Source organism: Panthera pardus, unplaced genomic scaffold (genome assembly GCF_024362965.1).
Source record: "Panthera pardus isolate Hobbes unplaced genomic scaffold, ASM2436296v1 HiC_scaffold_12, whole genome shotgun sequence".
NCBI lineage: Eukaryota > Metazoa > Chordata > Mammalia > Carnivora > Felidae > Panthera > Panthera pardus.
In genome coordinates, this window is record NW_026526677.1 from 60,142,754 (window position 1) to 60,166,637 (window position 23,884).

At 36.7% G+C, this 23,884-nt stretch overlaps 1 protein-coding gene across 2 annotated transcripts in view; it reads left to right on the forward strand.

Moving 5' to 3' along the window:
• The window catches only part of ACER3 (alkaline ceramidase 3), a 184,772-nt gene that overhangs the window by 77,519 nt on the left and 83,369 nt on the right, over window positions 1–23,884 (forward strand). Inside the window, exon 3 of one of the 2 annotated variants that reach the window (XM_019449899.2) lies at window positions 21,828–21,880. The exons of the other annotated variant lie outside the window; for it this stretch is intronic. Within the exon in view, the coding sequence (XP_019305444.1) occupies window positions 21,828–21,880 (53 nt within the window). The remainder of the gene's footprint in view (window positions 1–21,827; window positions 21,881–23,884) is intronic. 2 annotated transcript variants of the gene reach the window in all.

A 23,884-nucleotide genomic window follows, 5' to 3' on the forward strand; every position in this document is an offset into this window, starting at 1 on the left:
GTATTATGCTAAGCGAAATTAGAGAAAGACAAATATGATATGACTTCACTCATATGTGGAATTTAAGGTACAAAACAAATGAACAGAAGGGAACGGAAGCAAAAAGAATATAAAAACAGGGATGGAACAAAACATAAGAGACTCTTAAATATAGAGAACAAACTGAGGGTTGTTGGAGGGGTTGTGGGTAGACGGATGGGCTAAATGGGCAAGGGACATTAAGGAGGACACTTGTTGGGATAAATATAGGGGATGAATCACTGGATTCTACTCCTGAAATCATTATTGCACTATATGCTAACTAACTTGGATGTGAATTAAAAAAATAATAAAATAGGAAGGAAGGAAGGAAGGAAGGAAGGAAGGAAGGAAGGAAGGAAGGAAGGAAGAACAAATAAAGAAGGAGAAAGAAGAAAGAAAGAAATTCATTGAGTAGCGCCTGCATAGCTCATTTGGTTAAGCATCCGACTCTGGATCTGGGTCAGGTCATAATCTCTCAGTTCGTCAGTGTGAGCCCCGCATTGGCCTCTGTACTGCCCATGTGGAGTCTGTCCCATGTGGAGCCCTCTCTCTCCTTCTGTCTCTGCCCCTCCCCCCCCCAGAATGAATGAATGAATGAATAAAAATAAACTTACAAAAACTCAAAAAGTCATACATGTACAATGAGTGAATTTAATGGTATATATCAATACTTGCTTTAAAACTAAACACGAATGGACACAGGAAATGGAGTAATGTGCATACTATGTGAGAGAAGGAGGGACACGTTGAGTGTTTACATCTCAGAGGTGGGGCTGAAGGAAGAAAAGCAGTAGAGGAGAATATAGATACAGAAAACTTGAAATCAGCAATAGTGTGTAGAGTAGCAGTATCTCCTTTCTGGTGGAGTATAGCTACTTTTCCTGTTGTACCTGGTGTTTAGGATCCAGGCAGCCACTCTTAATTGTTTTGTTTTTAACTTTTTTAATGCTTATTATTATTATTTTTTTGAGAGAGAGAGTGTGAGCAGGGAGGGGCAGAGAGAGAGAGAGAGAGAGAGAGAGAGAATGCGAAGCAGGCTCTAGGCTCTGAGCTGTCAGCACAGAGCCCAATGTGGGGCTCAAACTCATGAACCGCAAGATCATGACCTGAGCCAAAGTCAGACACTTAACTGACTAAGCCACACAGGTGCCCCATTCCTAATTGTTGAAGATTAATGAATCCTATTTGTCACCCTGAGTTTATAGATATGATGTTTTGAGTAACTGTTCCACATACTGTGGTAATCTCTCTTCTGATATTCCTGTGATTATATGGAGGTACATATTTTCTAAATTATTTTTTCCTGTAATCTTTTTCCAACTGAAAAAGGTTTAGGGGTGATTAAAGGAGATAAAAATAGAGCACAATAGAGGCAATATAATGAAATTTTTGGGACTCTGTCTCTTGATGGAAGGCATCCTTATGAAATTTATTCTCTAAAGGTTAGAGAAAGCCCTTACGCTCAATTTTTAAAGCAATTTCTTTCAATTATACCACTGATATAGATTAATAAGTCCTTATTCAATTCCTTAGAACCAGAAGTATTTCTGAATCCAGATTGCTTTTGGATTTTAGAAAATTAATAGGTTGTATATACTGCAGTCTACCTACGAAGCCCACCAAGGCTTGGGGCAGCACTTCATAGGTGAACTATTCATATTGCTGCGTAACATGAATAGTCACACTAACTGGGCTAAACATTTATTATAAATAGCCTTATGTCCAGTCAGGTCAGATTTTACTGTCAAGTCAATTTGTGCCAAACGTGATGAACAAAACAACTTTTAGTTTTAAGAACTTTTCTTTTTTTGAGTTATTAAGCAAGATATTTAAGTTTATTTGACCCTCTTTTTTCTTATTCATTATTAAAAAAAATTTTTTTAATGTTTATTTTTTTTTGAGAGACAGAGGAGGCCACAGAATCTGAAGCAGGCTCCAGGCTCTGAGCTGACAGCACAGAGCCCAACGTGAGGCTCAAACTCACAAAAAGTGAGATCATGACCTGAGCCGAAGTCAGACACTTGACTGACTGAGCTACCCAGGCGCCCCCCTATTTCTTATTTTAAAAAGTAGTAGATAGTAAATAGAATCTGACCCTATAGTAGGAAAATAACAACCCATTACAACTGGAGTTTGTTACCCAGGGCTCAAGATCATTGAAATTTAGAGGAGATCCATTAATAGAATTTATTATAGTAGCAAATTCAAGAAGAGAAACCATGTGATTATCTTCATAAATGCTGAAAAAGCCTTTGTCAAAATTCAGTACCCATTTCTGGCTAGAAATAAAACTCAAGACTCAGTTGGTTAAGCGTCCGACTTCGGCTCAGGTCATGATCTCGTGGCTTGAGAGTTTGAGCCCTGCGTCGGGCTCTGGGCTGATAGCTCAGAGCCTGGAGCCTGTTTCAGATTTTGTGTCTCCCTCTCTCTTCTCCTCCCCTGTTCACGCTCTGTCTCTGTCTCTCTCAAAAATAAATAAATATTTTTAAAAAATTTAAAAAAAAAACTCAAGAAAATAAGAATTGATGGATGCTGTCTTAACATGGTAATATACATACCTCTGTTCTAAAGCCAGCATTTTTACTCAGTGTGGAAGCACTAGAGATATTAATCAATGCATTTCTACCAGAGAAAATGATTAAGTGCCTACGTATTGGGAAAGAAGGAAAACTATTTCTGTTTACAGACATCATAGTGTTTCTGAAAACTCTAGCCTAGAGAATCAGTTTTCACACTGACTCCAACAAGAAAACTATTTGGTGAGGTATCAGATTTAAAATTATAAAAAGCGGTATCCATGGGGCACCTGGCTGTCTCAGTTGGTTCACCATCTGACTCATGATTTTGGCTCAGGTCATGATTCCAGGGTCGTGGGATTGCTTCTCTCTGTCTGCCCCTCTCCCCTCACTCGTGTGCTCTCTATTAAAAAACAAAAAACAAAAAAAGGCAATAGCCTTCATATATACATACATTATCCCATTAGATATAATAGTAAAGAAGACCCCATTTAAAATATCCCCCAAAATAAAATATCTAGGAATAAATTTAATAAGAAATATGTAAAATCTGTGTGAAAAAACTTTAAAATGCTTTTGATGCCGGGGCGCCTGGGTGGCGCAGTCGGTTAAGCGTCCGACTTCAGCCAGGTCATGATCTCGCGGTCCGTGAGTTCGAGCCCCGCGTCAGGCTCTGGGCTGATGGCTCGGAGCCTGGAGCCTGTTTCCGATTCTGTGTCTCCCTCTCTCTCTGCCCCTCCCCCGTTCATGCTCTGTCTCTCTCTGTCCCGAAAATAAATAAAAAAACGTTGAAGAAAAAAAAAAAATTTTTTTTTAAATGCTTTTGATGCCATGAAAGTAAATCTGAACAAATAAAAAGTTGTTTCTGGATAGACAACTTAAAGATGTCTGTTATGTTTAGATTAATTTATTGAAATAAATAATACTAATAGAAATACTAGTAAGTTGTTTCCTGGTATAAGAATAAGACAGATGGATACTAAAGTTCATATGACAGTATAAACATGCAAAGATACCCAGGAAATCTTTGAAAAAGAATAGGTAAAGGATATACTGGTCCTCCTGTATATTATACTATAAAACCTGCATTGGTAAATAGTATATTGTACTTGTATTCCAATAGATAGTAAAATAGAATTTTTTTTATAAGTCCTAAATAGACCGAAGTCTGTGTTACATTTTGGTATATGATAAAGATTACATTTCTGATTGCTGGGACAAAGATGAATATTTTAATAAATGGTATTTAGAGAAACATAGAATAGATGTCTGTATACCTTGTTTCATACATAAGAGTAAGCTCTAAATTGATCAGAGACCTAATTATAAAAACTAAAATCTTGTAAGTACTTGAAGAAAACACGTGTGAATTCTTCTGTATCCAGCGTGTGAGGAAACAATGATTTAACATCCAGATATAATAAAATAAAATGTCCAATTAATTAGAAACTTCGGCTTGGAAAAAAAATACTATAAGCAAAGTCCAGAGAAAAGACCAGTTGGTGAAAATATTTATGATGCATGCTATAGGTAGAGTTTTAATATCCCTAATGCAAAAATGACTTTTAAATATTGAGGATAGAAAGGAGCAAAAGTCCAGTAGAAATAAGTGGTCAGAGACAGACAGAAAATTCTCCAAAAAAGATGAAAAATAACCAACATATTTAAGAAAAGGTACTCAGTTCATTCATAATAAAAGAAATGCAAATGAGAACTATACCAATGTATTATTTCTCATTTGTCAGACTGGCAAAAAGTGAAATACTGAACAACACACTTTTGGCAAGACTGTGGGAGAAATCGGCACTCTTCATACATTGCGGGTGAGAATAAAACACTTTTGTAGGTGAATTTGGCAATTTCTAACAAAATTATATATGCAGTTATCCTTTGACTCAACATTCACATTTTAAAGAATTTTCTGTGAAGATATATCCCCAGTAATTCACAATTAAATGGACATATGGATATTTATTACAACTTAAAACATAAGCTTTAAACATAAAGCCCATAAAGGATTTAAAAGATGCAGAGTGTCGGGGTGGATGGGTGGCTCAGTCGGTTAAGTGCCCGACCTTGGCTCAGGTCATGATCACACAGTTCATGGGTTCGAGCCCTGCGTTGGGCTTTGTGCTGACAGCTCAGAGCCTGGAGCCTGCTTCGGATTCTGTGTCTCCCTCTGTCTCTGCCCCTTCCCCCACTCTGTCTCTGTCTCTGTCTCTGTCTCTGTCTCTGTCTCTGTCTCTGTCTCTCTCTCAAATAAACATTAAAAAAAAAGAATGAAAGATACAGAGTGTAAAAGTATATACTTAAAAGGATAGAGGAGGGGAAACATATCTTGAGTATACCTTTTTGTATTTTTATTTTTGGAACCATATTATGATTCCATATACTCAAAAAATATAATTATATCAAGCAGAACAGGAGTAGTAGAAATTAGGGAGAAGGACCCTGACATTGAATATAAAGAAAAATGAATTGCAGAAGATAACATCCGATAATTGTTATCCAAAATATAAAAGAACTCTTTGTATACAAAATGTAAATGTAAAACTCAACAGTAGGAAACAATTGGTTAAAAAATGGACCAAGGACCTTAACAGACACCTCACCAAAAAACTTATTCAGATGGAAAATAATATGAAAAGATGCCCCACATCATATGTCATCAGAAAAATGCAAATTAAAATAACAGTAAGACCCTATTAAACATGTTAATATGGCCAAAATCCAGAACACTGACCAAAGATCGTTGAGGATGTGGAACAACACAAACTCTCATTCATTGCTGCTAGGAATGCACAATGGTACAGCCACTTTGGAAGACAGTTTGGTGGTTTCTTACAAAACTCAGCATAATCTCACCATATGTCAGCTGTCATGCTTTTTGATATTTACTCAAAAGACCTGAAAACTTAGGTCCACCCAAAAATCACACAGATGTTTAATTCAGCTTTATTTATAATGCCAATACTTGGAAGCAAACAAGAAGTCCTTTATTAGGTAAATGGATAAACTGTGGTACCTCTAGACAATGAAATACGATTCGGTGCTATAAAGAAGTGAACTATCAAACTACAAAAAACAGTAAGGAACCTGAAATGCCCACTAGTGAAAGAAACCAGTCTGAAAAGGCTAAATACTGTATGATTCCAACTCTCTGATGTTTTGGAAAAGGCAAAACTATGGAGACAGTAAAAAGATCATTGGTTGCCAGAAGCTGGGGGGAGGGAGATGTGAATAGGCAGAACAGAGATGATTTTTGGCACAGTGAAACTATTCTAGATCTCTGTGATACTGTACTATTCTGTATCTCTATGACACTGTAATGGTGGGTACATGTCATAAATTGGTTCAAACCTGTAGAATGTACAATACCGAGAGTGAGCTATAATGTAAACTATGGACTTTGGGTGATAATGTTGTATTAATGTAGATTCATTTGTTGTAACAAATGCACCTCTAGGGATGTTGATAATGGGGGAGGCTATGCATGGCAATGGGGAGTTAGTTATTATATAAGAAATATCTGTACCTTCTGTTAAATTTTTCTGTGAAATGAAAACTTCTATAAAAAACTACAGTCAAGGGGTGCCTGAGTGGCTCAGTTGGTTAAGCATCCAACTTCAGCTCAGGTCATGATCTCACTGTTCATTAGTTCGAGCCCCACATCAGGGTCTGTGCTGACAGCTCGGAGCCTAGAGCCTGCTTATGATTCTGTGTGTGTGTCTCTGTCTCTTGCCCCTCCCCCACTTGCACTTTGTCTCTCTCTCTCTCAAAAATAAATAAACATTAAAATAAAAATAAAATAAAGTCGAAAGAAGAAAAAAAGGTACCGTACCATTTATCAAATGAAGAACATAACCACATAGGAGAAAAGTGAAGTATTAATCCAGTTAACTTTGAATGTTATTTTCATTAAATGTCCCCAGTTTGAAAACAGAAGGAAATTCAATGAAATCTTGAACCTTAGTGCTAACTTTATTTATTTATTTATTTGTTTGTTTGTTTGTTTGTTTGTTTATTAATTATTTGTAGTGGTATGAATATAGCAATTCTGAAGTTCTTTTTGTATGGCTTTCAGGATTAAGCAAATGAGGAAATACATTGAAATGTATTGTTGGGAGGTGAGGGTTCTCATGTTGAAGAAAGATATAAATTTGGATGGGGGAAAATAAGGAAGAACTCTGTGGTATTGGATTGGAGTTAGAGGTAACAGCATAATTAAAACAAACAAAAAGATTTCCCGTGTTTTATCTTAGGAAAGGGCCTGGAAGCAATGAGTCTTATGTAGCAGCGAACACATCTAGTGTTGAGCCTTTGGTTTCTAAAAATCCTTCCTCACTGAAAGAATGTGAAGACTTATTGGGGAAATGACTGACTTCTGGGGATGAGGCACTGAGACTACAAGATGAGTCTGGAACATTTTGTCATGCCAAAAAGTAGAAAGTGTCCAAAAAATGAGGGGATAATGTCAAATAACACAGAAGGCAGTTGGTCAAACCAGGACAATTTGAACTTCCAAATGAAAAATGACAGAATTGTGTTACAATACATGATGTAAAAAAAGAATCCACAAGTTTGTACTGATACTCACAAGCAAACAAATGGTATGAGAAGGGAAGGCTTTTTTTTTTTTTTTTTAAGAGTAGAATTGCCAAGACAAGAAACAGACTTTTTTTTTCTTAATTTTTTATATGTTATTTATTTTTGAGAGAGAGACAGAGTGCGAGCAGAGGATGGTCAGAGAGAGAGAGGGAGACACAGAATCTGAAGCAGGCTCCAGGCTCTGAGCTGTTGGCACAGAGCCTGACGCGGGGCTCGAACTCATGAACCACAAGGTCATGGCTTGAGCCAAAGTTGAAGTTGAAAGCTTTACCAACTGAGCCACCCAAGCACCTCAAGAAACAGACTCTTAACTACAGAGAACAAGCTGGTGGTTACCGGAGGGAAGGGGACGGGGGAGGGAGGAAAACGGGTGAAATAGGTGATAGGGATTAAGGAAGGCATTTGTGGTGAGTGCCAGGTGTTGTATGAAGTGTTGAATCACTAAATTGTACGCCTAAAACTAATACTACACTGTATTAACTAACTGGAATGTAAATAAAAATTTTTAAAAAGTGGAATTGCCAACTAATAACTATAAACAGAATGATAGATTTGGGTTCTTTTTAATCCATCTATTTTCTTGCAACCATCATAGTAATGATTGATTAAGAGTCATCAGTGAATGCTAAAAATACTGGATGAAAGTGGAAAACATAATTACACAGCCTGAAAGTATCTTCTGACAGATTACTCATTAATTACAAATGGAAAAACACAAATGTAGCAGATATCACCTTATTCAAGTAATCAAAGTTAACATCACTGGGGCGCCTGGGTGGGTCAGTCAATTGAGAGTCTGACTTCAGCTCAGGTCATGATCTCGTCATTTGTGAATTTGAGCCCCATCTCGGGCTCTGTGCTGACAGCTCGGAGCCCGGAGCCTGGTTTGGATTCTGTGTCTACCTCTCTCTCTTCCTCTCCCCTGCTCATGCTCTCTCTTTCTCTCTCTCAAAAATAAAATAAAATACTAAAAAAAATTTTTTTAAGTTAACATTAATAATGATACAGACTAACAATTGGTTTTTCCTGGTGTGATGCACTGAAAAGGAAACATCACTTATACAATATCTCTGCCAAAGGTGCATAACCTTAATCAAATGATGAGGAAACAATCAATCAATCAATCAATAATTCAAACAAATTAAGGGGTATTCTATGGAACAGTTCACCTGTTTGCTTCAAAAATTGTTAAAAGTAGTGAAAGATAAAGATTGAAGAAGTGTTCCAGGTTAACAGATAAGTGCAATATGGGATTTGCAGCACGCAGAGAAGTCTAAAGGGCAGCACTGGGCAAATCAGTGAAATTTGAATAAGGACTGTATATTAGTAATATTGCGTTCATATAAGTTTACTGAATTTGATCAGTGCATTGTGATTATGTAAGAACGTTCCTGTTTGGAGATACCTGGTAAAGAATTTAGGGGTAAAGGTCATAGTCTCATCAACTTACTCTCAAACGTTTCAACAAAGTAACACTAATGTGTGTATTACTTTATTTTACGTACATTTTTTATGTAAATAGAAAGATGGCAAAATGTTAGTGAATCTATGTTAAGGTTATATAGGAGTTCATTGTAATATTTTTATAAATTCTGTAATATCTTGAAGTATTTTCAAAATAAGGGTTTACTTTTTTATTTTATTTATTTTGAGAGAGAGAGCGTGCACTAGCTGGCTTAACAGCTGGGGATTGGGGGAGAGAGAGAGAGAGAGAGTGAGAGAGAGAGAGAGAGAGAGAGAGAGAGAGAGAGAGAGAACCCCAAGGAGGTTCTACCCTCAGCACAGATCCTGACATGGGACTTGATCCCATGACCCTGGCATCATGACCTGAGCCGAAACCAAGAGTAGGATGCTCAACTGAGCCACCCAGGTGCCCTAAGTGTTTACTTTTTAAATAGACTTATTGAGCACTAATTGTCTGCATGCCAGAATACCAAGCAGTTTAACAGTAAACAATAGATTTGGAATAAATAAATATAGGAACAAAAATGGACAGTAATTACAGGAAAGATGTGTTTGCTGATCTAACAGTCTCTTCTCTGTATTACTCCTATACCTCATTCTTCCTTTTGTGATTGCAAGCATATCACTGTACATATTAGCTGTCATAATCTGTTTTTTAAGTGTCTGTTCCTTCTGAACTTCCTGAAAGCAGGGCTGAGTCTTACTCTTCTGGATTTCTGGCATTCAGCAATCCCTGATGCAAACTAAACACGTGAGAATGTTTGATGAATGAATCAATGCTTTCTTTTACACAACTTGAACATCAGACATTTTTGCTAAGACTTCTTTTCGCATATATATTTGTTTGAATTTTTTACTGAGATAAGTCTCCCCCCTAAAAATATGTGTGTATGTGTGTTTATCACACACACACACACACACACACACACACACACACACACACAGAATAAACTTTATCTGGAAACAGAGATTTGATTAACAAATCCAAGGACATTTAGTAAATACATCAACAAGATTTTCAGTATTTTAATTTTGTGATAAAAAAATCCTTAATAACTACTTGAGATGCACTTAATTTTTGGAGTTGAGGGAGATTTTAAGAAATAATTGGGAACTTTCGTGTTGTGTTGAGGCATATTAGGGACAGACTGTTAGTTATTTATGAGGTATATTGTGTTCTGGCTAGGAACCTAAATCCACTAAGAATTTAGTCATTTTCCAATTCATGCAACAAATGTTTACTGAGAATCTATTATATACTAGGTATCATTCTTCAGTCATTGTTATTTGGAGCTTATGGTTTAGCAGCAGAGACAGGTATTAAATAATTTTATAATTGAGTATGTACTGAGGGATATGTTCAGTGTTAGGAAGAAGAGATACCAAGTACAATGAGGAAGAATTAAAGAAGTTAAAGAGTTAAAAATGTTATTTTTTTTTCCCATCCTGTGTCCCTGAGCAATTGCCAGTTCTTCTGATAAGCCTGATTTCAACTGAATTTACCATCCCAGTTATAGCTGCTTTGGAACCACCCAAGTCCCTTTGTCTAAAAATCTTTCTCTTTTGGGTTATTTTTCTACTGTATTGTTCTCTATGTATACAGTTTATGAAAGGAAGAGATGTTGATAACATCAATAGGAGAATCAAAGGTGTTGCCTCTGATTATCTTTCTAATAAGTCTATTAGAAAAGTAGAAATGCTATTAAATTGAAGGGAGAATAGGAACATAATATTTGTTTTAAGTAAATATTTTTGAAATATTTTTGAAACCAGCAAAATTATTTATATAGAGAGATGAGTTTAATACTCCTTGTCTCATAATAAAACTAGGAGAGTAAATTGAAAAGTAAAGACAAGTTATTTGAAGCTAAATTCTGCCTGCCTGGTTACTATTTAATGTTTGATGTTAGGACTTTCAGAATTTTCCAAGCTTCATGTGACTATGGTTTAGTCATTAATTTTTATGAGGCCATAAAATTTGCTGTTAACATTGGTGGAGCTTGAAGAGACAACAATAATTATCATTTATAAGGCATTTATAATGTACCAGACTCTGTGGTAAGTATATTAATTTATATTATGTCATTTAAAATTCTCCACAACCTATGAGGAACTCTTTAACCTCATTTTATAAGTGAGTATTTGAGAAGTAATTTGACCAAGGTCACAAAATTAGTAAATGATGAGCAATACCTTGAACTCTGATCTCTATGCTTTAAATCATTATGCCATAAACCAGTAATTTAAAACTGTTCATAATCTAAAATAGAACCATTCCAAAAGAAACCTTTTTCACAAGATTTAATTTTCTTTCATGAGATTTAATTTTTCTCTTTACCCCCAAACTTACAAAATTTGTTTGTAGTTGTACAGATGTATTTGTTGTGAGTTTATCTAAATAAGTAGGTAATTGTCAACAACAAAAAAAATGAGTTGTAATGTAGTCAAAACATATATAAAGATCTTTATTATCTCTTTCTAAGTCTAGTGCTGAAATGAAAGTTATTGAAGTAGAAATGTCACAGAGACAGAAAGTCATTTCCTCGTGAAAAGGACCATTGAAAATTTTTTGCATGGAATAGCCTTAAGTTTAGTTACGATCTTACCTAGAGTCTGCCACTGCCAGGCTAAATCAAAGTCCTCTGAAATGATCTTAAGAACATCATGCCTTTTGTTCTAGGGCAAGTGAGTGGACTATAAACTAGACTAATAACCTTTTAGATTATAGCAATTACAGTTTGTAATGAAACAGACATAAAATCAATGTGCTGTGGAAAAGACCTTTAGAAATCATTTTATAACCTGCTTATAACTTATTTATTGGTAATAAATAAGTTTTAGCTTCAGTTTTTCAGACATTGCCAGAAACATCAATGATCTTTTTTTCTAATCTATTGAAAAAGTAATGTGATAGTAAGATCGCCCAACAGAAAAGGTGTTTTCATGTTTTGGTTAATATTTCTTAATCTTTGTGCATATGCAAGTGTGGTTTTTATATGACTATACTTTGAATGAACATGTTCAGCCTAGTAGCCAAAACCCAGGGACAGGCTCAACCACAGATTCCTAAGTCGCCTGGGTAGTCCGTGGACAGGAAGTAAGGAAATGAGACGGCCAGGAAAGGTGCCTGGTAGAAAGTAAAAGTGGGCCAGTAGAAAGCATGGTAAGAAATAGCCTAAGGTGGAAAGCAGGCCGCTGTAATGGCTCTTCACCTGGTTCCTATGGCCTCAGTTGTGACTTATTTTAAATGTTTTAGGCTGGGGCCAGAATAAGATGATAATTGAATGATAGTTATGTTCTAAGAAAATAAATATTAAGAAATTATAACATCTAGTCTCATTTCTGTTATCATGTCCATTATTATTGCTTGCTGTAGCTCCATTCTGTTGAACATACCTTAACCTCCCTAGGCAGTCCAGATATTCCCCTGTGTTGTCTATAGATACCTTTAAACAGAATTACTTTGGTTCTCCCTTTAATTACCATATTATCTCTATCCATTATTATCATGTTATTTTGTATTCTTCCTTTTCCTCGACCTGTGGAATATTTGTTTGTTTCTTAACCTGCCTGGAGGCATGGATAGATGTTCCAGTTCCAGAAACAGTATGAATAGTACTAAAATCACTTACGTGGGAGTATTTGATGGGCAAAGTATATTTGGAGCACAGCAGACAAGAGGTTTCCACCTCCCAATTCTTCCTTTTTAAAAATTGAGGTATATTTCATATGTAGTAAAATGTGCAGATCGTAAGTGTACATATAGCTCAATGAGATTTTACCCATGTGACCACCACTCACATCAAGATACAGAACATTTTAGTTAGGCCAGAAAGTTTCCTTGTGCCCTTTTTCAGTCAACACTCTCCCAAAGGTAACTACTATTCTGACTTCTAGTTCCATATTTTAATTTATGTGTTCTTGAACTTTATGGAAATGGAGTCACAGAATATGTCCTCTGGCATCTGTATTCTTTCACTTGATGTAATGTTTTTGAGATTCATCTGTGTTTAATATCAGTAGTTCATTCACTTTGTATTGATATGTAATATCCTGTTGTGTGAATATAATATAATTCATTTGCCCATTTTTCTGTTAAGGGCATTTGGATTATTTTTGGTTTGGGACTTTTGTGAATAAAGATTCTGTGGATATTGAATATGTCTTTTGATGGATACGTGCACTCATTTCTTTTAGATATGCCTAGGTGTAGAATTACTAGGTCATAGGGTAGTCTGCATTTAAACTTAATTAGAAACTGCCAATTTTTTATTTTTATTTTAAAATATTTATTCTTGAGAGAGAGTGAGAGAGCACAAGTGGGAGAGGAGCAGAGAGAAAGAGAGGGAGATACAGAATCCAAAGCAGGCTCCAGGTTCTGAACTGTCAGCCCAGAGCCCAAAGCAGGGCTTGAAACCATGAACCGTGAGATCGTGACCTGAACCTGACTGAGCCACCCAGGCACCCTGTCAAAACAATTTTTTAAATGGTTAGACCATTTTATACTCACACCAGCTGTATGTGAGATTCCAGTTCTTCCACATTGTTGCCCATGCTTATTAGTCTTTTTAATTTTAGTCATTCTGGTTTGGTGTGTAGTGATATCTCATTGAAGTTTTAATTAGATTTCTTCATTGAATAATGATAATGAGCACTTGTCAAAAACTTTTTGGCCTGTTGGATAGCATCTTTTGTAATGACTCTACAAGACTCTACAAGTCTTTTGCCCATTTTAAAATTGGGTTGTCTTTTTCTTACTGATTTTTGTATTGCATTTTCTGGTTATGAATCCTTTGTCAGATAATGTATTGTGAATATGTACTCCCAGTTTGTAACTTAAGCCTTTTTACTTTTTCTAATAGTCTTTAGAGGAGCCAAAGTTCTTAGGCAAGAGTTTAAAAAAAATTTTTTTTTTAACATTTATTTATTATTGAGAGACAGAGCATGAGCATGGGGGGCAGGGGCAGAGAGAGAGGAGGAGACACAGAATCCGAAACAGGCTCCAGGCTCTGAGCTGTCAGCACAGAGCCCGATGCGGGGCTTGAACCCACAAACCGGGGGATCATGACCTGAGCCAAAGTCAGATGCTTAACCAACTGAGCCACCCAGGTGCCCCACTTAGGCAAGAGTTTTTAAAGGCACTTCAGATACCAGTTTATTAACTAATATACTAGCCACTGTTAGTAATCGTGTTGTTTTATTTTTTTAATGTTTATTTATTTTGAGAGACAGAACAGAGCATGTGAGCGGGGGACAGGCAGAGAGAAAGGAAGAGAGAATCCCAGGCAGGCTCCGTGTTGTCAGTGCAGAGCCCTACATGGCGGGGCTCGAACTCACGAACTATGAGATCATGACCTGAGTCAAAATCGAGTCAGACACCTAGCTGACTGAGCTACCTAGGCACCCCAATCATATGGTTTTCTATTGCTACTATAACAAAGCACCACAAATTAAGTAGCTTAAAACAATAAAATAAATTTATTATCTTATAGTTCTATAGATTAGAATTCTGACACAAGTCTCACTGAGCTAAAATCAAGGTTGGCAGGTCTCTGTTTTTTTTTTTTTTTCTGGGGGCTCTAAGAGAGAGTCAGTTTTCTCGTCTTTTCCAATTTACATGGCTCATCGTCCCTTTCTAGCGTTCTGTAGCCTTCCTGGGCACATGGCCACTTTCCTATATCTTCAAAGCTAGAAACTTGACATCTCTGAGCATTTTTCCGTAGTCCCATCTCCCAAAGTTTCCTGCTTTTGAGGACTCAGGCGATTAGGTTGGGCATACTATAATAATCTAGGATAATCTCCTCAATGCAAGGTCCTTAATTTAATCACATTTGCAAGATCATCTTTGGCATTTAAAGTAAAGTGACATATTCATTCATCGGTTTTGGGATTGAGATGCAGACATCTTTGGGAGCCATTATTCTGCCTACCATTCTGATGTAGTTACTACTGTCGGCCATGAATTGCTAAACTAATGTAGTAGCCCATCAGCATCCTCATTGATGCTGAGTGGGACAGGAGAAAGGAGTCCAAAATAATACACTGATAAGGCTAAATAGATAGGATATTCTGGTTCCTGTATGTATATGTGGTACTATAATAAGGCTATATACTAGGTAAGTATTAAATTAGAAAAGGGAATGTGATCAGTTCCCCTTAGGGTAGGTGGGAAACAATTAGAAAAGCTCTTATTAAATACCTTAAATGACTTCTCATCAGTTTAGACATAAAGTACAAACTTCTTAGGACACCTCTCCAAAGCTCATTCTTTTAATCACTACATTCTACTACCTCTCTAATACAGTAGTGCATTTTGTTTCTAATGTGAATGCTAACTTCACCAGGAAAGTACAAACATGCATACCCTGTAATTGTAGCTGGCATTGTTTTGACACCACCAATAACACCAAAGTCTCTAACCTGAGTTCATAATTTTAAGATAATCACACCTTACACCATTAATGCCTTTGATACTTTATAATAATATGCCCTTCTCCTTTTTCATTTATCCGGGGTCCCTTATACATTTTGGTAAATCATGATAGGCTTTAAAAGGAGCTCAGTTGTTCGTGGACCTTTAACTTTCTGCCATGGTAAATAAGCTAACCTACTTCAGAAATCTAATGACTGCATTCTCTATGTACATGAATTTTTAAAAAAAATTTTTAAGTTTTTAAATTTATTTTGAGAAAGAGAGTGAGAGAGGGGGAAGGACAGAGAGAAAAAAGGAAAGAGAGAGAATCCCAAGCAGGCTCCACACTGTCAGCTCAGAGCCCAATGCAGGACTCGAACCCACAAACTGTGAGATCATGACCTGAGCCAAAACCAAGACTCTTAACCAACTGAGCCACTCAGGTGCCCTTACATGAATTTTTTTAATAGCTTGAGTTAGGGATTAGAAAATAAAATTTATTGATGCCTACTATATGTCGGGTATATGCGAGGTAATCCTCATAGCAACCTTTCAATGATAAACATTGTTATCTTTATTTTACAGTTTAGATATCTGGGTCTCAAAGAGACTTAAGCAACTTGCCAAAATAGATAAGTAATAAGTGATAGACTTGGGATTGTAGTTTAGATCTGATTCCAAAGCCTTTATACACTCTTTCCATGGTATGGTCAGTCAAATGGATCAAAATAAATGGGTATTGGAACATATCTGTATTCTGCTGTAACCTTGAAAAACTTTGACTGGTAGCCTGCCAGAATATTTAAATCAAGAGGTTCTAACTCAGTGAAATTCTATTACATGCTTGAGAGACTTGAAACTGTACTGAAGTGCTGTGAATATGAACATCTAATTAGAAGATGGTACATTGACCTTTTTATTCCAATTCCATTACTATTTGACTGCCTCGGTTTTCACTTTAGCCATGGCCATGTGGGGAAACTTGTCCCTGTTGCTTGTTTTTTGGAACGTTCTAGATAATTCCTATAAATGTGAATTTTATTTTAACTTTGATGCCTCAGACTTTTAAGGGAAACATTGTGATGAAATGTTGGCTAACAATCACCCTTACATTAATTGTCTCATTCTCCATGGGATTGAGTCAATTTACATGTCAAGAGCAAAAAAAAAAAAAAAAAATGTTTAGATTCCTTTTAAAGAATCTCCAGAATTTCTAATTTGTATAATTTAAGGATCAATGAATGTTGTTTTGTTTTCGCACATTTCACATTTGTTCCTTTGGCTTGGGCAACTCAACCTCTCTATTCTTGAATTTCTTATTTGTGCTAGTTGGGATACTATTCAGAAAATATACACCTATTGACAAATTGTAGCATGTTAGTGGTGAGAACTGGTTAACTGTGCTAAAACTTTGCCAGGGTTCTCCAGCCGGGCATGCCACTTTTAATTCAACCATTTTCTCTTTAAAAGAGATAACTGTTTGAAAATCTGTATGCTTTGGCAGGTTGGTGCTAATCTGGATTCTCTGCCTTTACTGGCCTCATCTTCTACAACTGTCAGGGGTGTACTTGATACTTTATATCAAACGACTTTGCTGTTTTCAGAACCACCTGTATTGTTACATGTCTGCCTTTAACCCTCTGTTGTCTGGCAAATTCAGCATGTCTGTCCTTCAGGACTTGGCATAGTATCATTTCCTCTAGAAAGCCTGCCTTTTAAGCTTTCCTCAGTCCCTGATAGAATTGGAGGACCCTTTTCTGTGCTCCCACTGAATACAATGCATATCTGTACCACAGCACTTAATACACCATATAGTAATTGTCTGTTTGCTTTCTCTCCCTTAGTGTTCTGTAGTAGTTAAGGGGGGAAAGTGGCAAAACACGAATTTGGAGGCATTTAGGCAAGAGCCAGATCATGCAGGGCCAGAGTAGAGCATCTGGATTTTATGCTAAAAGCCAGTGGAGGGTTTTTAGTAGGAATGTGACATGATGCTGTTTATGCTTTTAAAAGATCATCCTGGATGCTTTGTGGAGAATGGTTTTTTTTTGTTTTGTTTTGTTTTTTTTAACATTTATTATTGAGAGACAGAGACAGAACATGAGCATGGGAGGGGCAGAGAGAGGGCAGACACAGAATCTTAAGCAGGCTCCAGGCTCTGAGCTGTCAGCACAGAGCCCGACGTGGGGCTTGAACTCACAAACTGCGAGATCCTGACCTGAGCTGAAGTCGGATGCTTAACCAACTAAGTCCTCCAGGTGCCCTGAGAATGGTTTTGTAGACAGTAAAAGTGCAAGCTGGGAAACTAGTTAACAGACTGTTGCAGTGGTCCAAGTGAGAGATGATAGTGGTTTACACTGGGACAGCACCAGTGGACACTGGAGAGAAGTGGATGACTTGGGATGTATTTTGGAGAGAGTGCCAATGTGGGGGTTAAAAAAGATTTTCAGTTGACTTCTAGGTTTCTAGTTTATGCAACTGTGTAGAGAGAATATCTTGCATTCCGTTTTGATTTTGTTGAGTTTTTAAATGCCTGTGAGACATTAAATGCAGAGTCAGGTAGATGTTAAAATATGTGAGATTGGAGTTCAGGGGAGGGGGTTAGGCATCATTGTCAAAAGTTGGTATTTAAAGCTGTGGGAACTGATGGGATCACCTGAGGGAATGAACGTAGAAAGAGAAGATGGCTGAAGATGAATATAAATACCACAAATTCATCACCCAAAGGCAGAATCTGGCATGTAGACGTGTTTTGATTGGGTTAAATTTAAAATTTAGCCATTTTAAAATTAGTTGCCCAGGGGCATCTGGGTGGCTTAGTCGATTAAGCACCTGACTTCACCTCAGGTCATGATCTCACTGCTTGTGAGTTCAAGTCTCGCATTGGGCTCTGTGCTGACAGCTCAGAGCCTGGAGTCTGTTTCGGATTCTGTGTCTCCCTCTCTCTCTGCCCCTCCCCTGCTTGTGTTCTGTCTCTCTCTCAAAAATAAATAAACGTTAAAAAAATTATTTTAAATAAAATTAGTTGTCCATATTTGAAAATTGAGAGAGTTCCCATAGAAATCCAGATCTTTGCCTTCTCGTGAATAATTAGAAGATACAGCATCACTGAGCCTGTATTTCTTCATGGGAGCTGTCAGCTCAGGCTGTTCTCTTCAGACTGGTCTATACATTTGACCACAATCTCTACTGTTCCTTATTGTTCTTCACTTAGCTGTTTTACTTAAATGCCTCTCTGGGCATTTGAGTTTACAGCCCCTGATTTAGACCTGAAGGATAGAAGGAGCCAACAAAGGAACCTAGGAAGAAGCAGTCATGAGATAAAAACCAGGAGAATAGGGCATTACAGAAAACTAGAGAGGAAAGTATTTCAGTTACTAACTGCCAGTAAGAGATTAAGATGACGACAGAAAAGCGCTGTTTTAGTGGTGTGAAGAGGTTTGAGGAATCGATGGGGAATAGAGGTAAGGAAATGGAGGCAGTTCTTTTGAAAACTCAGGGAAGTGAAGAAGCATAGGTAATGGGGTGGAAAGGTGGCTTTGGAGATACTATGAGAGAATGTGTAACAATCCCTTAGAGAAGTAGATGTTAAAGAGACAGGAGAGAAAGGTGGTAATAAGTTGAAGATTTAAGAGAACAGATGATATCTTAGAGCACAAGAGCCTGGTTGGCCTTTACTAGAAGGAGACATGCTGCTTCAGGGAAGGAAGGAGAGCATTGGTCCTGAGGGGGTAATAACAGTATGGAATACTGTTAGATAAAATGAGAATCTTCAGGGTTCACACAGAACCAGAGAATTACCTTAGGCTGAAGATTTAGACTAAATATAGACTTAGATTTATAGATTTATATATTTAGACTAAATCATGCACTTTGGAATTTAATCTGTTAAAATCTGATAGTTTTTTTTTTTAATTTTTTTAATGTTTATTTATTTTTGAGAGAGAGAGAGACAGACACAGAGTGTGAATGAGGGAGGGACAGAGAGAGGGAGACACAGAATTTCAAGCAGTCTCCAGGCTCTGAACTATCAGCACAGAGCCGACATGGGTCCTCTCCCTCTCCTGTTGGCATGCAGGCGGATAAGAGAGTGAGGTCCTGGCTTTTCCTCTTCTTAGGAAGACACTAGTACCATCAAGGGGACCTTACCCTCCTGACCTCTTCTCAACTTAATTACCTTCTAAAGTCTCCACACCCAAAGGCTCCACATTTGGGGTTAAAGCTTCAACATATAAATTTGGGAGGTGGGGACACAGACATGCAATTTGTAACAAGTTCCATCAACTGGTGAATGGATGAATAAAATGTAGTGTGTTCACAGAATAGAATATTATTCATCCATGAAAGAAATAAATTATTGATATATGCTATAATGTGAATGAACCTTGAAAATATGCTCAGTGAAAGAAACCAGATGTAAAAGGCTACATACTGTATGATTCTATTTATATGAAAAGTCCAGAAGAGGCAAATCTATAGGGACAGAAAATACATTAGTGATTATCTAGGACTGAGGAGTGGGGAGAGGTGAGGAGAAATAGGGAGTGACTACTGATAGGAGATTTCTCTTTGGGATGATAAAACTATTCTAAAATTAGGTGATGATGGTTGCACAGTCTGAACATTTAAAAACAGTTGAATTGTGCATTTTAAATTAATTTTATAGTATATGAGTTATATCTTGATAAAGCTGATAAGCTTTAGCAAAAATTAGTTTGCTTTAAGGTGGCAAAATAGAAAATATTGTGTCGAGAAAGGTGATGCTGTTCTATTACATTTCTTTGCTTTCTCAGTAGATTGTTGAAAGGAAGTAAATTGTAGAGATCTCTGAAAATCAGGCTCTTAATGCTATATGATAAACAGTACAAGAGAACATTTGAGGTTTGGACAAAAAAAATTCTTGACCAAATCATGATTAAGTAGCCAATCCACCTTTCAAAATGAATAGTCAACCCTCTACATTAAAAAAAAATGTTTTTAATGTTTGTTTATTTTTGGGAGAGAGAGACGGAGCACGAATGGGGCAGGGGCAGAGGGAGAGAGAGGGAGACACAGAATCCTAAGCAGGCTCCTGGCTCTGAGCTGTCAGCACAGAACCCGACTCGGGACTCAAACTCACGAATCACGAGATCATGACCTGAGCTGAAGTCAGACACTTAACCGACTGAACCACCCAGGTGCCTCATCCCTCTGCATTTCATTTTTATTCTTAGTATATTGTATGCCTTTATCTCACAGTTTGTGGGTTCCCCACCCCCCTTCCATTAATTTATCCACCTTTGCACCTTCTAATTTCTCCCTTGGTAAAAAGACCTCAACTGTTCTACTTCCTCATTTCTTTAGAATGAGTACAGTAATTGTTTATTTCTGTCATTTCATTTTGAATATTAAAAAATATGTGATAACATATTTAGTGACTTTTTTTAAAACAATGGTAACAGAACCTGAAATTTTTCTCAAGTGGCTTTGTACAATTTTGTGACACCCCCATTTACCATGTTTGTTGACCATCTTAACCACCCTTAAGGCTCTTAACCATCCTTAAGGCTAACTCCCCTGGTTTCTTTTCTCTGTCTTCCTTTGTAAGTGCCCTTCTTCTGTGCTCTCGTGGTATTCTGCATATCTCTTTATTATATCTCCATCTACTGGCATTTTAGCTGCCTGTCTCTTCCATTAGACTATATGCTTCATTAAGGTCAATGACTGAATCTTATCTTTGTAACTGTAACTGAATTTGGCAAATAGGAGGTGCTCAGTAAGTGCTTGTGGAATTGTTTGATATATCACAGTAGAAACTTTTTTATCAGGTTTGATAGGGGCTTGTATTTGGTCAGCTAATTTTTAAAACTTCAAAGCATAGAATTATTGAAAAGATAATATAAACACCTACCTTAAAATTTTATTTTAATTCAAACATATAATTGTATAATCTTTGACAATTATTTGATATACAGTGTGGCCTTTCAATATGGGATCCTGATTAATAGTTCTCCTTAGACTTTCTTGGATTAAAAACAAAAATTTTTAAAAACCCTAAAATGAACAGTTTATTTAAAATAGAGGCACTTGGAAAGAACTTTGAGATGTAAATACAATCTTTAAATTTTTACTGTTTTTCTCAATCTAACATATCTTACCCACGCTTAATTCAACAGCAGTTTTTATTAGCAACTCTCTTTTACTGAGTCCATTTTAAGCATTTTAAATAGTTTCTGGAGAAACAACGGCTTTCTTTGGAATCATATTTCTGATAACTACATACAGTGGCATTAGCAGGTTTGGTAACAAACATAACTGTCTGACTCTTAGTATACAATTCAGCTATTTGGCTGGGCTGGAAGTGCTAGGAAGTACTAAAGAGTAGCTAACTAGCTGTAAACACTAAAGCTTATCTTAAGAGGTAGACAGTCTCTCCTTTGCTGTCCTGCCTGCCCGCCCCTCCCTTGTGGTGTATTCAGTAAATTTCTATATACATTCAAAAAAAAAAAAAAGCAAAAAAGCTTATCCTGAGCATTGGGTAGTATATTTTATAGAAAGAATGGAGAATATTGATTAATCCAATAAGTCCACTTAATAGAGGGAATTTATGAGAACTTGTACTGTACTTGGGTTTTTTTTTTTTCTATATCAAAATTTCATCAATTATAGAGCTTATGCAGAGTCTACTATATCCTGCCATAAGATTTCATAAACTTTGTTCTTAAAACTCAGTGCTTTGCAATGTCTTATTACCTTCTCAAGCCACTCTGGCTACCCCCAAAGAATTTCATGCTAATCTTTTTTTTTTTATTTGTTTGTTTTAATTTCAGTGGTAGGAATGGGATCCTGGTGCTTCCACATGACTCTGAAATATGAAATGCAGGTCAGTAATGACAAAATTAACTAAATGCTTATTTGTCTTCACCCAGACACTTCACATTTCAGGGAAGAATACATTACTAGAGGATGCTGTTGAGACAAGCGACTAAAGGAAAAAAAAGAGATTAAATATCTCTTTTTACTTCAGGCCAGAGGATCCAAATTGACTAAGTGGAATAAAGAGGCGAGCAAATAAATTATTCATAGAGAAAACAAGTGAGAGCAGTATAGCGTTGACTACCTCTGTGCAGGCATGAAGTGTTAGAGAAGGATTGCAGAGTACAGACCCCTGGGTGCATTTTAAAAAGACAGTCAGTTCACCAAGGTAGTATATTCTTAGATGCCTTAGATGCATTTCCTCATGTCTGTCTTACAGCATCCATTTGAATGGATGGTTCCTCTAGCTAGCAAAGTGTTAGGGCTATGCAGGGATTTTACTGTCCTTGCTCTAAGGAGGCTATATATCTAGTCATAAATCTTTTGGCCTCTTTTTTTTTTTTTAATGTTTGTTTATTTTTGAGAGAGAGATAGAGTGCAAGAGGGGGAGGGGAAGAGAGATAGGGAGACACAGAATCCAAAGCAGGCTTCAGGCTCCGAGCTGTCAGCACAGAGCCTGATGTGGGGCTTGAACTCAGGAACCCCGAGATCATGACCCGAGCCGAAGTCAGACGCCTAACTGACTGAGCCACCCAGGTGCCCCAATCTTTTGAGCTCTTTATTCCTCATTAATAACCTAGAAACTTCTGGAACAGCACTGCCCAGTAGAAATATCACATGAGGATATATGTAATTTAAAATTTTCTGGGAGCCACATTAAGAAAAGCCATGTTAAAAAGAAATAGTTGAAATTAATTTTAATAATACATTCATTTAACCCAATATATTCAAATATTATTTCAACATATAATCAGTATAAAAATGTATTAATGAAATGTTTCTTATGTTGAAATAAGGTGTATATCTCAGTTTGGATTAGGTTCATTCAAGCACTCAGTAGCCAGATAAGGCTGGTGGCTGCTGGATTGGACAGTGCTATTCCAGAAGGATTTGTGACTACAACAGTCTATGAATTATTAATTACATCTATATTAAATGTACAAGAATTAATTTTTTAGGATTGATTCTGATATTCAACACGTATTTATAGTAAGGTGTTCTGTGTGCAGATTGTGCTTGCTCTGGAGAATACACAATTGAATAAGACACTGATCTGACTTAATTGAGCATAGAACATACTTCTCACACTTTCTAGCAGAAAAACAGACTTACAAACAATGCCATAATATGAAAATTATTTTTAAAAAGAAGTACAAATCTGTGGCATCACAGTAGAGTTTGGAAGAATGTATAAAAGTCAAAGACATTTAAACAAAATTTGAAAGATTTAGTTAAAACTTTCTAGGTACTGAAAGGATGAAATGACATACCAGACTTCCATTGTGCCATGGAGAGGCGGGGAGTCATTTCATTGTTTGATATATGTGACAACAGTGATAAAACGAGCACTTAAAATGTGTTTCGAGAATGGCGAAAAATGGCAGGAATGTTGTTCAAAATATTTAACAGCTATAGGGTAAGAGTTCCAACAGTGAGAATGGTGATACCAGTGAGCAACAGCTGAAATATAGACCCTGAAAATAAGGCTTCGTGTTTGATCGTACTAAAAAATAATTGGAATTTTTCCAGCTCTAGCTATCATGAAGTGCTTTCATATAGAGTATCTTAAATAGTTATTACCATGTTTTATAAATTCCAGTACTAGAACTGAAAGAGGCTAATTGATTTGACCAAAATCACCCATAGTTTATAAATGATGTATCTCCTATATATTTATATATACACACACATATATTTCTATATACACATATATACATCCATTCTCTAGGTCTGCCGGCATGGGAGCAGAAGAGCATACCTAACATTCAGATCTGGTTTCTAAAAACCATTCTCCATTTAAAAGGAACGGTGCTGGGGTGGCTGGCTGGCTTAGTTGGTGGAGCACGTGACT